This window comes from Girardinichthys multiradiatus, chromosome 6 (assembly GCF_021462225.1).
Source record: "Girardinichthys multiradiatus isolate DD_20200921_A chromosome 6, DD_fGirMul_XY1, whole genome shotgun sequence".
Taxonomy (NCBI): Eukaryota; Metazoa; Chordata; class Actinopteri; order Cyprinodontiformes; family Goodeidae; genus Girardinichthys; species Girardinichthys multiradiatus.
In genome coordinates this window covers 46,099,059-46,113,502 of record NC_061799.1, presented here as the reverse complement: position 1 = coordinate 46,113,502, position 14,444 = coordinate 46,099,059, and the positions used below count along the sequence as shown (strand labels likewise).

Below are 14,444 nucleotides of genomic sequence, written 5' to 3'. Positions count from 1 at the left end.
CCTTTTTCAACCGTTTGTATGATTAGTGCCATATTTGCAGCTCAGATCTTCCCACTAGTCGACCCGAGGGTGTGTTTGTGAAGTTTACTTCCTGGTTGTGTGTTGGTATGGATCACATGATGAAGGTGGAGGAGCAGTGCAGGTGTGGGAAAATAAAGACCCAAAGTCGTCTCAGCTTGTTTTAGTTTTTATACATATTTCAGCTGATAGACTTCCAGAATATAAACAAACTTCTGTCCGTCTCCTGATACACAAATAAATAATCTGACCTTTCACCCCAAGAACCTTTGGCACATGCTTTAAAAACTGTCCCTCATGCATCACTGTTACCATGGATACGGAACTTTAGAAAATGGAACCCTGCCCCACAGAAAAATGATTATCATTCACACCTCTTCAGCTCACCTGTCAGTGAACACACCTGCAGGCTGCCGCACAGCCTGATGGGAATCTGAGTCCACCTGGTGGTAAAGCTTCAATAATCAGTCAGAGACCAGTTTGTCACAGGGACAGATTGGCGGCTGTTTCGATTGGTCGATGAACACAGGAAGTCATCAGCAACACAAGCTTCTTCAGTCCATCTTCAGAGATCGTCATTGTCCCCGAGTCCTGACTGACAGGTCAGGTCTGGCCCTGCCACCTCCCTCTCTATCACACACACACACACACACACACACACACACGGTCATAGCGGGACATCCAGCAGCTTCTTGTGCAGGTACTGCTTCACCTCCTCGATGCCGTTCAGCTTCTCCAGCTCATGGTACGGCAGCTGAAGGAGAACAGGAGAGACAAATCGTTACAAGACCAGTGTGACCCAGTGGAACCAAACCGTAGATCTGTTTCAGAACCATCTACAGTACTGGTCGCCAACCCTGGTCCTGAAGGCCCAGCTCCTCAAGGGAACCCCGTAAAATTCTACAGAATCCTGTAACTGGTGCCTCATGTTCAGTAGAACTCTAACCCACCAAGTTCTGAGTTCTACAGAATCTTACTACTACCTCATCAAGGTCTACAGAACCCTGATTTTAAGCACTATTTTAGTACCATACCAGCTTTATTTATAGAGGCCTTTAAAACAAGCTGGAAACATTTCAATAAAAATGAAAAGAAATAAAACAAACAAGGTCAAACTGTGTCTCTCTGATGCTGAAAGCCAAGAGTAAAAATGGTTTTTAAGATGATTAAAAGCAGGCAGTTCTACAGTTGAGGAGCAGCAAGAGAGAAGGTCCAGCCTCCTCTGAGCTTCCTCCTGGACCTTGGTGCCCGCAGGAGCTGCTCTGTTTATTTGTAGTTTTAGCTGTTTTTCTGAGCCAGTTACGCCCCTGAGGATGCGCGTCGGGCGCCCAGGGACCCGCACCCGCACGTCCGAGGAGCCTGCAGGTCCCTGAGCATCCTGAGGAGCGTCCGGGGAGCCTGCAGGTCCCTGAGCATCCTGAGGACCTGCATGCTCCTCAGGACGCTCCTCAGGACGCTCGGAGACCCAAACGCTGATCTTCCCGTTTGCCAAGCGCCACTCAGAGGATGCGCACAACTGGTCTTGCCTCACAAAGACGACGATTCAGACCCGAGTGCGAGGATGGAAATGGTGAGTTTAAACCAGATGTTTTAGCAGTTTCCAGACGACGCGGCCGTCTGACCATACAGAAACTGGATGAACCAGTTAACTGGAAGAAAGTAAAGAGAAAACAGATACTGACCCATCAATTTCTATAAAACCCTTTAACTGATCCTTTCACTTTAAATCAGGCGCAGCGACAGGAAAACATCTACAAGCTGCAGGACAGTGGACTCAGAGGACCAGGACTGGAGACCAAGACTTCTGGTCTACAGTAAACAATTCTTGAGATCAGGTTTTCCACCGGAGGTTCTGAAGCCTTTGACTGACCTGCAGAATGATGTACCCCAGCAGCCGCAGGTGACGGTCTCTCATTGCTCGGGACCCAACCAGAACCTCAGAGTTGTGACAGTAGTGCCACTTGTCGTTAACGGACATGATAACCCTACATAGAGAACAGTCGGGTTTAGAAGCTGCAGTTTGATTCTGCTGAGATTCCAGAGAGTTTGTTGAAGGTGGACTGACCTGTGGATCTGCCTCTGCTCTGTCGGGGGTCCCTCTGGATCTGCTTTATCAGGGGGGCAGAGCTGTGGTAATGGGGCCCCCCTGTTGACGCCGGACCCCTCAGAGTAAAACCCCGGCAACTCACAGTCTGTCCCCTGAACCTTCGGGGCCACTGTGGCTCCTTCGTCCTGCAAGATCTTCCCAATGGAAAACTGAAAGAGAGAGTCTGGGGCAGTGGCCCCTGGCGGTGCCTGGGGCGGGGCCAGGCCATCAGAGGGGGGGCTGCTGAGTGTGGAGCTGTCTTGGCTCTCAACAGAGTGCTCCTTGGCCAGACCAGAGTAGTACTGAGCTGCAGGAACGTAGTACGGGGCATAATCCAGGGGTCCGCCATTGGTACCAGCCCGCGGGACATCTGAGGTGGCAGGAGCCCCCGCCATGCTGCACATGTGGTGTGGCCTGAAGGACCTGTCCGCTGTGGCTCCACCCACTCCTTCAGCCACTGGACAGGGCTGTTCGGTGCCATCCTCGAGTGCTGTGAACGGAGAGAAGTTCTGTAGCTCTGAGGTCACTGCATCAACTGCACCAGCAGCTGGCTTGGTCGCCATGGTAATGCAGGGAGGAGGAACATAGGGTCCAGATCTAATGGGCAGAACCTGGCCAGAACAGTCCAACCAGAGCACAAAGTCTGCAAAAAAAAAAAAACAAGGACATGTTGGGTTCCGTAGTAGACTCAAAGGCCTGTGTAGTACTATCAGCGGTACCGTGTAGTACTATCAGCGGTACCGTGTAGTACTATCAGCGGTACCGTGTAGTACTATCAGCGGTACCCTGTAGTACTATCAGCGGTACCGTGTAGTACTATCAGCGGTACCGTGTAGTACTATCAGCGGTACCCTGTAGTACTATCAGCGGTACCGTGTAGTACTATCAGCGGTACCGTGTAGTACTATCAGCGGTAGTGGGTAGTACGAAGTAGCACTGTGTGAAATACTATGAAGTACGTTGTATTACTGTAAAGTACCATGTAGTATCTACATGTAGTTCTGTGTATAGTAATATATAGTACCTGTGTAGTAGCCAGGGGGCAGCACCTCGTCCTGTTTGTAGTTCGGTTCTCCCAACAGCTGCCGCAGAGCTTCAGCCACCAGACCTTTATAACTGACATCACAGACCCAACAGAACCACTCAGAACCGAACAGAAACACTAAGTTATACTGATTTGACCAATGCAGACACATCTCCATCAACACGTCCTCTGATCCAAGAGGTTGTGTTGGTATCAAAGCTGTGAAGAACCCTGACAACTGAAACCTCAACAGGTTTGTGTCTCAGTGCTCTGCTGACGGGTCTGGAGATGGAACAGGTCAGGCTGACATCTCTGATCCACCTCAGAAGGTCACAGCCAGAGTGTGACGAAGCGCTAGCATTCAGGCGCCGCAGCAGCTCGGTCACTGTGACTCGCTCACATGTTCCTGGCGGTGCAGGAAATGTCTGACACAGCCAGGAAGTGCTTCTGAGTTGTAGGCCACGCCCCCTTTAATACCAGCGCTTCACCCTGAAAGCCCGGTTCTGAGAACTCCCTGGACCTTCCCGAATGTTGTGAATGTCAAAGTGGTCAATAAAGCAAAGGTCATGGTTACTTTATTACTGCGGAACAATGATGCGATCGAGGCTTCTACTCTTCGTGGAGGAAGATCTTACGGAGGCCTTACCTGTACTTACGGTTGACCTCGTCCGCTGTGAGGGCGTGGTCAAACATCAGCACCTTATGGGCATTCTGTAGGCGGGGGCCTGTGTAGTCGCGGTACTCCAACTCAACCGCAGCATCCAGAAGAGAGAGGTACCTTCTGACGATCAGAGCATACGGGCTATCTATGGGGAGAGCATACTGGTTAGACTGGGATTATATCAAAATCCAAGCATCTAGACTGATGCTTAACTGACTGTTTTAGATGATTTACAGTTAGTTTCCAGGAATCTGGATCTCTGATATTTCAGACTTTATCCCTGATTTATCCAAGAGACAATATTCAAGGTTTGCTCACTTGTGACGTTACTGATAAAGGTGGAAGAGAAGACTCGGTGCAGCACCGTTCCAGGGAAGTGTCCCAGCTGGAACAGTGACATGAGGATGTTAACGGTGGCTAGCGGCGAGCTCAGCGCCTTCAGCTCCACCACCTCCTCAAGCCGAGAAAAAAACTGCTTCTCAGTGGATGGACGGTAACTCATCCGGCTGAAGGGGAACACCAGCTTCTGTATCACCTGAAGACACAGAGAAAACGTTCTCATGAGGGCGTCCACACGCCCCAACCCCAACAGGAACGTCCTCACCTTACTGTCCAGGTACTCAGCCTTCCTAACCAGGAAGTCTGCGATGGTGTCGAGCAGCCGGGTCTCCCTCAGGCGGTGGCGGGCGATGTATTTGGCGATTAGAGCCATGGTGTACGGCGTTATGCTGTCCACCTTCTTGGGCAGCTCCTCTGCAGAAGAGAATCACAGTAGGGTTAGATGAGGGCAGGTGGACACATGGACAGGTAAATGTTTTTAGGGGAACGGACCTGCTAGGCTGTTAATGAACTTTTCCTGCCGGTTCTGGTAGAACAAATGAGAGCTGAATATCAGTTCCAGACTCTTGTTGCTTGCCTCTCGGGCGCACGCTGCCAGCATTTCGTCTAGTAGCGCCATCTCCTGGTCACGGACGCCGCTGACGCTGGCCAAAGTGTGCTTGACGAGCCGCAGGATTTTCCTGAGGACACAGACCCCAAGTTAGAATCCTGAGAGGTCACCTGACCTCCACCGGGATGTTTGAGCCTCACCTGTTGACAACCAGCTGCTCAGGGTTTGGAGGCGTGTTTGTGTTGCTGTTGGCGGCTGCGACGCCCCCTGCAGGGGGCTCTGGTGGCTGCAGTGAGCGCAACTTGAGCCTGTAGTAGGACAGCAGCAGGAAGAGCGTCTGTGGATGGCGCTCTCGCTCCAGGTTCTTCTCAAGGCCGGCAAGGCAGGCCTCCGTCAGTGGGTGCTGGCTGCCTGGGTGCAGCCTCATGCTGGAACTGAACACCATGGACACATCCTTCTGGTTGAACTGGTTCAGTCTAGACTGGGACTCCGCCTCCAAGACGTGGACAACCTTGGAGTCGCTTGGTAGTCCTGGGGGGGAATAAAAGGTCAGTGAAGTCAGACTCAGAGAACGGAGCATTCGAGCAGCGCGCAGGTACGTACCAAGCGAGGCAACGGCGTACAGGCAGTTCACGATGCTGAAGTTGTCGAACTTGGCGCAGTCGTTGACAATCGCGTCACAGAGGGTCTGGAAGTCCGGATGCTCCAGGATCTGCCGCCTGTCGACCTCTGGCGCTTCGCCGTCGGTGCTGTCCCCAACAGTCCGTGGTGAGGGCGAGAACTGCAGAAGCTGTCCGATCTTCTGCAGGGCGACAGGGTAGTGGTTGTGGGAGATCTTGGCGGGGTTCTGGGTGACCCAACGCAGCACCTCATCGGGTTGCCGTGAGCGCTCGATCAGACGCTTCATCGTGAAGAATGTGTCATAGCTCATCTTCTCGTGGATGAAGTTCCATGTCTTCTTCTTCCCACTGTTGGCCTGGGCTCCTCCTCCATAATTGTGGACCGGAACATGGTGCTGGTAATGTGGGGGTAGAGGGGGCGGAGCCACATGGTGGGTGTGAGGGTGGTAGTGATGGTGAAAATGCGGTCCTCGATGGGCGTCTGGACGGCCCTGGTAAAGAGGGTAGGTCGGGTGAACAGGAGACGGCGGTGGATGAGGATGATGAGGGTGAGGAGCCTCAAGCACCGCTAGCCCTGCCCTTCGGCCTTGTTTGATGCCGCCTCCACCTCCTCCTCCCCCCGCAGTGCTGTAGAGGCGGGTGGCGTACATGGCAATGGACCGAGCGGCGTGTCGAGGAAGGAGGAGGTGAGCTCGACTCAGGAGGCGCCACCCAGTGGACCAACACAGCATCGTCCAACAGCCAGACAACCTGGAGGTAACGGCTCAGCTCTCCTGCAACATCCCATAATATTCACAAAGTTACACTCGGCTCAAAAGGTTCTGTTCAGATTTACTGTCAAAGCGTACCAGACCAGAACACAACAGGTCCAGAGATTGATCACCACCTGTAAGCTGGCCTGTTTAGGTTCTTTTAACCAGTTATTAGTTACTAATCAGTCACAGGAGGTTCCAGAATGCTCCTGGAGTTCTGGTTCATAATCTGGACTATGGGTGGTTCTATTTGGTTTTGGTCGTTATCAACAGGGCTTGAATCAACTAACAAACTACCTGAAAAAGAAAACTACCTGAAGCAGAAACAGAAAACTACCTGAAACAGAAAACTACCTGAAACAGAAAACTACCTGAAACAGAAAACTACCTGAAACAGAAAACTACCTGAAGCAGAAACAGAAAACTACCTGAAACAGAAAACTACCTGAAAAAGAAAACTACCTGAAGCAGAAACAGAAAACTACCTGAAACAGAAAACTACCTGAAACAGAAAACTACCTGAAAAAGAAAACTACCTGAAGCAGAAACAGAAAACTACCTGAAACAGAAAACTACCTGAAACAGAAAACTACCTGAAACAGAAAACTACCTGAAGCAGAAACAGAAAACTACCTGAAACAGAAAACTACCTGAAGCAGAAACAGAAAACTACCTGAAACAGAAAACTACCTGAAGCAGAAAACTACCTGAAGCAGAAACATACCTGAAGCAGAAACAGAAAACTACCTGAAACAGAAAACTACCTGAAACAGAAAACTACCTGAAAGAGAAAACTACCTGAAACAGAAAACTACCTGAAGCAGAAACAGAAAACTACCTGAAACAGAAAACTACCTGAAACAGAAAACTACCTGAAACAGAAAACTACCTGAAGCAGAAAACTACCTGAAGCAGAAACAGAAAACTACCTGAAACAGAAAACTACCTGAAACAGAAAACTACCTGAAGCAGAAAACTACCTGAAGCAGAAAACTACCTGAAGCAGAAACAGAAAACTACCTGAAACAGAAAACTACCTGAAACAGAAAACTACCTGAAACAGAAAACTACCTGAAGCAGAAACAGAAAACTACCTGAAACAAAACTACCTGAAGCAGAAACAGAAAACTACCTGAAACAGAAAACTACCTGAAAGAGAAAACTACCTGAAACAAAAAACTACCTGAAACAAAAAACTACCTGAAACAGAAAACTACCTGAAGCAGAAAACTACCTGAAGCAGAAACAGAAAACTACCTGAAACAGAAAACTACCTGAAACAGAAAACTACCTGAAACAGAAAACTACCTGAAGCAGAAAACTACCTGAAGCAGAAACAGAAAACTACCTGAAACAGAAAACTACCTGAAACAGAAAACTACCTGAAACAGAAAACTACCTGAAACAGAAAACTACCTGAAGCAGAAACAGAAAACTACCTGAAACAGAAAACTACCTGAAACAAAACTACCTGAAGCAGAAACAGAAAACTACCTGAAACAGAAAACTACCTGAAAGAGAAAACTACCTGAAACAGAAAACTACCTGAAACAGAAAACTACCTGAAACAGAAAACTACCTGAAGCAGAAACAGAAAACTACCTGAAACAGAAAACTACCTGAAACAGAAAACTACCTGAAGCAGAAACAGAAAACTACCTGAAACAGAAAACTACCTGAAAAAGAAAACTACCTGAAGCAGAAACAGAAAACTACCTGAAACAGAAAACTACCTGAAACAGAAAACTACCTGAAACAGAAAACTACCTGAAGCAGAAACAGAAAACTACCTGAAACAGAAAACTACCTGAAGCAGAAAACTACCTGAAGCAGAAACAGAAAACTACCTGAAACAGAAAACTACCTGAAACAGAAAACTACCTGAAAAAGAAAACTACCTGAAGCAGAAACAGAAAACTACCTGAAACAGAAAACTACCTGAAACAGAAAACTACCTGAAACAGAAAACTACCTGAAGCAGAAACAGAAAACTACCTGAAACAGAAAACTACCTGAAGCAGAAAACTACCTGAAACAGAAAACTACCTGAAGCAGAAACAGAAAACTACCTGAAACAGAAAACTACCTGAAGCAGAAAACTACCTGAAGCAGAAACAGAAAACTACCTGAAACAGAAAACTACCTGAAACAGAAAACTACCTGAAACAGAAAACTACCTGAAACAGAAAACTACCTGAAACAGAAAACTACCTGAAACAGAAAACTACCTGAAGCAGAAAACTACCTGAAGCAGAAACAGAAAACTACCTGAAACAGAAAACTACCTGAAACAGAAAACTACCTGAAACAGAAAACTACCTGAAACAGAAAACTACCTGAAGCAGAAACAGAAAACTACCTGAAACAGAAAACTACCTGAAGCAGAAAACTACCTGAAGCAGAAAACTACCTGAAGCAGAAACAGAAAACTACCTGAAACAGAAAACTACCTGAAACAGAAAACTACCTGAAAGAGAAAACTACCTGAAACAGAAAACTACCTGAAGCAGAAACAGAAAACTACCTGAAACAGAAAACTACCTGAAACAGAAAACTACCTGAAACAGAAAACTACCTGAAGCAGAAAACTACCTGAAGCAGAAACAGAAAACTACCTGAAACAGAAAACTACCTGAAACAGAAAACTACCTGAAGCAGAAAACTACCTGAAGCAGAAAACTACCTGAAGCAGAAACAGAAAACTACCTGAAACAGAAAACTACCTGAAACAGAAAACTACCTGAAACAGAAAACTACCTGAAGCAGAAACAGAAAACTACCTGAAACAAAACTACCTGAAGCAGAAACAGAAAACTACCTGAAACAGAAAACTACCTGAAAGAGAAAACTACCTGAAACAAAAAACTACCTGAAACAAAAAACTACCTGAAACAGAAAACTACCTGAAGCAGAAAACTACCTGAAGCAGAAAACTACCTGAAGCAGAAACAGAAAACTACCTGAAACAGAAAACTACCTGAAACAGAAAACTACCTGAAAGAGAAAACTACCTGAAACAGAAAACTACCTGAAACAGAAAACTACCTGAAACAGAAAACTACCTGAAGCAGAAACAGAAAACTACCTGAAACAGAAAACTACCTGAAACAGAAAACTACCTGAAGCAGAAACAGAAAACTACCTGAAACAGAAAACTACCTGAAAAAGAAAACTACCTGAAGCAGAAACAGAAAACTACCTGAAACAGAAAACTACCTGAAACAGAAAACTACCTGAAACAGAAAACTACCTGAAGCAGAAACAGAAAACTACCTGAAACAGAAAACTACCTGAAGCAGAAAACTACCTGAAGCAGAAACAGAAAACTACCTGAAACAGAAAACTACCTGAAACAGAAAACTACCTGAAACAGAAAACTACCTGAAGCAGAAACAGAAAACTACCTGAAACAGAAAACTACCTGAAACAGAAAACTACCTGAAACAGAAAACTACCTGAAGCAGAAACAGAAAACTACCTGAAACAGAAAACTACCTGAAGCAGAAAACTACCTGAAACAGAAAACTACCTGAAGCAGAAACAGAAAACTACCTGAAACAGAAAACTACCTGAAGCAGAAAACTACCTGAAGCAGAAACAGAAAACTACCTGAAACAGAAAACTACCTGAAACAGAAAACTACCTGAAACAGAAAACTACCTGAAACAGAAAACTACCTGAAACAGAAAACTACCTGAAACAGAAAACTACCTGAAGCAGAAAACTACCTGAAGCAGAAACAGAAAACTACCTGAAACAGAAAACTACCTGAAACAGAAAACTACCTGAAACAGAAAACTACCTGAAACAGAAAACTACCTGAAGCAGAAACAGAAAACTACCTGAAACAGAAAACTACCTGAAGCAGAAAACTACCTGAAGCAGAAAACTACCTGAAGCAGAAACAGAAAACTACCTGAAACAGAAAACTACCTGAAACAGAAAACTACCTGAAAGAGAAAACTACCTGAAACAGAAAACTACCTGAAGCAGAAACAGAAAACTACCTGAAACAGAAAACTACCTGAAACAGAAAACTACCTGAAACAGAAAACTACCTGAAGCAGAAAACTACCTGAAGCAGAAACAGAAAACTACCTGAAACAGAAAACTACCTGAAACAGAAAACTACCTGAAGCAGAAAACTACCTGAAGCAGAAAACTACCTGAAGCAGAAACAGAAAACTACCTGAAACAGAAAACTACCTGAAACAGAAAACTACCTGAAACAGAAAACTACCTGAAGCAGAAACAGAAAACTACCTGAAACAAAACTACCTGAAGCAGAAACAGAAAACTACCTGAAACAGAAAACTACCTGAAAGAGAAAACTACCTGAAACAAAAAACTACCTGAAACAAAAAACTACCTGAAACAGAAAACTACCTGAAGCAGAAAACTACCTGAAGCAGAAAACTACCTGAAGCAGAAACAGAAAACTACCTGAAACAGAAAACTACCTGAAACAGAAAACTACCTGAAAGAGAAAACTACCTGAAACAGAAAACTACCTGAAACAGAAAACTACCTGAAACAGAAAACTACCTGAAGCAGAAACAGAAAACTACCTGAAACAGAAAACTACCTGAAACAGAAAACTACCTGAAGCAGAAACAGAAAACTACCTGAAACAGAAAACTACCTGAAAAAGAAAACTACCTGAAGCAGAAACAGAAAACTACCTGAAACAGAAAACTACCTGAAACAGAAAACTACCTGAAACAGAAAACTACCTGAAGCAGAAACAGAAAACTACCTGAAACAGAAAACTACCTGAAGCAGAAAACTACCTGAAGCAGAAACAGAAAACTACCTGAAACAGAAAACTACCTGAAACAGAAAACTACCTGAAAAAGAAAACTACCTGAAGCAGAAACAGAAAACTACCTGAAACAGAAAACTACCTGAAACAGAAAACTACCTGAAACAGAAAACTACCTGAAGCAGAAACAGAAAACTACCTGAAACAGAAAACTACCTGAAACAGAAAACTACCTGAAGCAGAAAACTACCTGAAGCAGAAACAGAAAACTACCTGAAACAGAAAACTACCTGAAACAGAAAACTACCTGAAACAGAAAACTACCTGAAACAGAAAACTACCTGAAACAGAAAACTACCTGAAACAGAAAACTACCTGAAACAGAAAACTACCTGAAGCAGAAAACTACCTGAAGCAGAAACAGAAAACTACCTGAAACAGAAAACTACCTGAAACAGAAAACTACCTGAAACAGAAAACTACCTGAAACAGAAAACTACCTGAAGCAGAAACAGAAAACTACCTGAAACAAAACTACCTGAAGCAGAAACAGAAAACTACCTGAAACAGAAAACTACCTGAAACAGAAAACTACCTGAAACAGAAAACTACCTGAAACAGAAAACTACCTGAAACAGAAAACTACCTGAAGCAGAAAACTACCTGAAGCAGAAAACTACCTGAAGCAGAAACAGAAAACTACCTGAAACAGAAAACTACCTGAAACAGAAAACTACCTGGATCATACATTCTGCTTATTAGAGCCTTTAATAATAGTTCTATGAAACTTCTCGCTGATTTAATATCAATAAAGGAGTGAGTCCAGGCTGTCCAGCTTCTCCTTCCATATTTCCACCTGTAGGCCAACTTCTAACTATAGAGATAGATTCTGGTGAAGTTCCTCTAGTATCTAAATTCTCAAGCATTTCAGGATGTCAGATCCTCCTGTTACTGAAATGAGTGGCATCTCTGCAAGACACTGTTACTTATCTAGATATTGAAATCTGTAAAGAGCACAATAACATGGTTAATCATTTTAAACCTGACAGTGAGGCTGTTAAACAGAAACAGAACAGATGGTTAGCCGGGAATTGAACCATTTATGGTAGAGCTCCATTAAGCAAAGCAGAAGGGATGCCAAGGGTGTCATACGTTGTTTCATCGCTAGAGGTCAGCAAAGCGCTGTGTTCTGGTCTTGATTTTCTTCAGGATTTTATGGAAAAAAGGCAAATAAAATAAAATATTTGTTCTCTAGAATTCATGAGCTGAAGGAGCTTTGGATGCCTTAACATTAACTACCTTCAATCAGATATTAAACAGTAACTGGATCAAAAGATTTCTAACAAAAACTCTATGTGGAATATTTTCCCAAATCTTCTGTTTGGTAAACTGGGAAGTCTAAATTATTTGCTGCTTCCAGTCAAATTAGCCAAGTTTCATCAGCAGGTTTATTTCTGTTGGTCTCTTCTATATAAACTCAACTACTCTCCTCATCATATGGAACAATGTTTCCATACTACATGAAAACTAGTCGCTATATTTACATGATTTAGTGGATTCATTTATTAATCTGGTAAACCAGCTACTTGACAGTAATGGTGAATGGTACAACTAGAAGCTTTTTATGAACAACTATCACATAGATACAGTCTGTTCCTCATGGTATACTTTCTTTAACACAAAACATACATGTTGAACAATTATACTTTTACATAATAATGCAAGAAATCCACCAAGACGTTTATCAGAGCTCAGTTAGATGTTAACTTCTCCCATATGCACACATAGATGGTTTATAGAAGCAACAAACAGTGGAACACCATCTTGTTATTGCCTTATAAATATATACTTACTAATGGGATCAAAGGGTTTTTATTTAAACTGGTACATAGATATAATCCAGTAAAGATCATGTTTGTCGTTTCTTCAGTAACAACTGCTCTGTTAGTGAAAAGTATTGAACGTTTATTTGTGAAATGTTCTCCTCTGGAAATATTTTACAAAGAAAACTGGAAAAATATACATTTAAAGGTTCAAATATTGCTTGTCTTTAACAATTCAACCTTTTCTTCAGATGAAATATATAAAATCAATCTAATTCTAATACTATAAGCAGAGCTCTTTACTATATTGTTCACTATTATTGTCTTCAGTTAGCTGTGCTCACAGACCCTGTTTTCTATGTACTTCAATGTACTTCAATGTACTTTCAATGTACTTCAATGTACTTCAATGTACTTCAATGTACTTTAATGTACTTTAATGTACTTCTGCACTACTGAATGAATTACACGTCACCTGGCAAACAGGTCGGCTCTGGTACCAAACTGAGGAGCACTTGTTATTTATCTGTCATATGTTCTCAGCTGTGAAGCTTAATGTGTCGAACAAGAGCAGAGCAGGGCCAGCTACATCAGCTGCTCCCTTAGAGCCAGGTTCACCTGTAATTACCTGAACTTGAGGGATGGGCAGCAGATATAATGACGTCACTCAGATCCAGCAGGTTCACCTGACCAGGTTGTCCTCTACGCTGCAACTATCCAGCGACCAGAACGAGTCCCAGCAGCTGTTAGCTGCAGGTCCGACATGTATGACCATAAAAACTAGCATAACCTTGTACAGCGTATGACCCTGGCTCGGTTTGAAACGTTCACTCATTGAATCACCCCTCGTTCCTTCAGTTGCTCCAACCTTCACTTAGACACGATTCCAGCTGACAACACAGACCTGATCTCATGTTTCACTAATAATCCTCCAGATCATTTGAGGAGAACGACTACTAAACACTTTACAGTGAACGAACGGACCATACGGACACTTATTGTCTTATCAGAGTCAAACACAGCAGCTAATAGAGGCTAGCTAACTCTGGCTACATGCTACCTGAGAGCAAACAGGCTGGTCTGCCGTGGACAGCGGCTTCCTCTGGGCTCAGTTAGCTCCAATCACTCCGGTTATAACAGGTGTAACCATCTGACCTCACATGATCATAATAACATGTATGACAGAGACCCATCAGAGCTAAACCACGCAGCTAATAGAGGCTGTACGAAGCTAACTCGGGCTACATGCTAACCTAGAGTTAACAGGTTAGCATGCTGCGGACTACAGCTTCCTCCAGGCTTAAATGACTCTGTTAGCCGCTGTTTAGCTCAGTTAGCTCCGTCAGCTCCAGCTGTCCTTCCCACCTCTCTCAGTGACCGGATCATCGGGCTGTTCTCCGGGGCTGTAAACCGGGTTATAACCTGACAGTGGCGGACATGTTACCTCATAGCTCAGTACGGGCGGTAGCTCCACTCTATGAATCACCAGAGGCCGCTGACAGTCCGAGTTTAGCGGGGAAACAGTGTAAGTCAGCCGGTTCATTCCTCCACACAGCCCGCAGACTCCATCACGGTGTCCCCGGAACGCTCCTAGAGGAAGGGCCACAGCGACACACTGCGGCTGAAAACCAGAGTGGTTCATCCAAGAACTACACTTCCTTAATAAAACTGGTCCCAGATCAGACATAATAACGCAGATTATGGGAAGACGCGTACAGCTGTGCCTGCTCCAATCAACTGTTAGGATCATGAGTTTCCTCAGATTGGATCAGGAGTAAAGTCAGTCTCAGAACCATGTTCATATCCCGG

The 14,444-nt window shown here is 44.4% G+C and overlaps 1 protein-coding gene across 2 annotated transcripts; it reads right to left on the bottom strand.

The window, feature by feature from the left end:
• Positions 1–171: 171 nt before the first annotated feature.
• On the bottom strand, positions 172–14,354 carry fastk (Fas-activated serine/threonine kinase). 2 transcript variants are annotated; one of them, XM_047367367.1, is made up of 11 exons: positions 14,080–14,354; positions 5,282–6,071; positions 4,879–5,209; positions 4,621–4,808; positions 4,394–4,542; positions 4,108–4,324; positions 3,775–3,934; positions 3,129–3,220; positions 2,084–2,747; positions 1,889–2,003; positions 172–772 (listed from the first exon to the last, which is right to left on the bottom strand). In XM_047367367.1, exons 2-11 carry the CDS (start codon positions 6,027–6,029, stop codon positions 686–688), a joined length of 2,751 nt encoding a protein of 916 aa, XP_047223323.1. In that variant the 5' UTR covers positions 6,030–6,071; positions 14,080–14,354; the 3' UTR covers positions 172–685. The 2 variants fall into 2 exon arrangements, with proteins under 2 accessions (XP_047223323.1, XP_047223324.1); XM_047367368.1 differs by lacking the exon at positions 14,080–14,354 and adding an exon at positions 13,264–13,987.
• Positions 14,355–14,444: the final 90 nt, after the last annotated feature.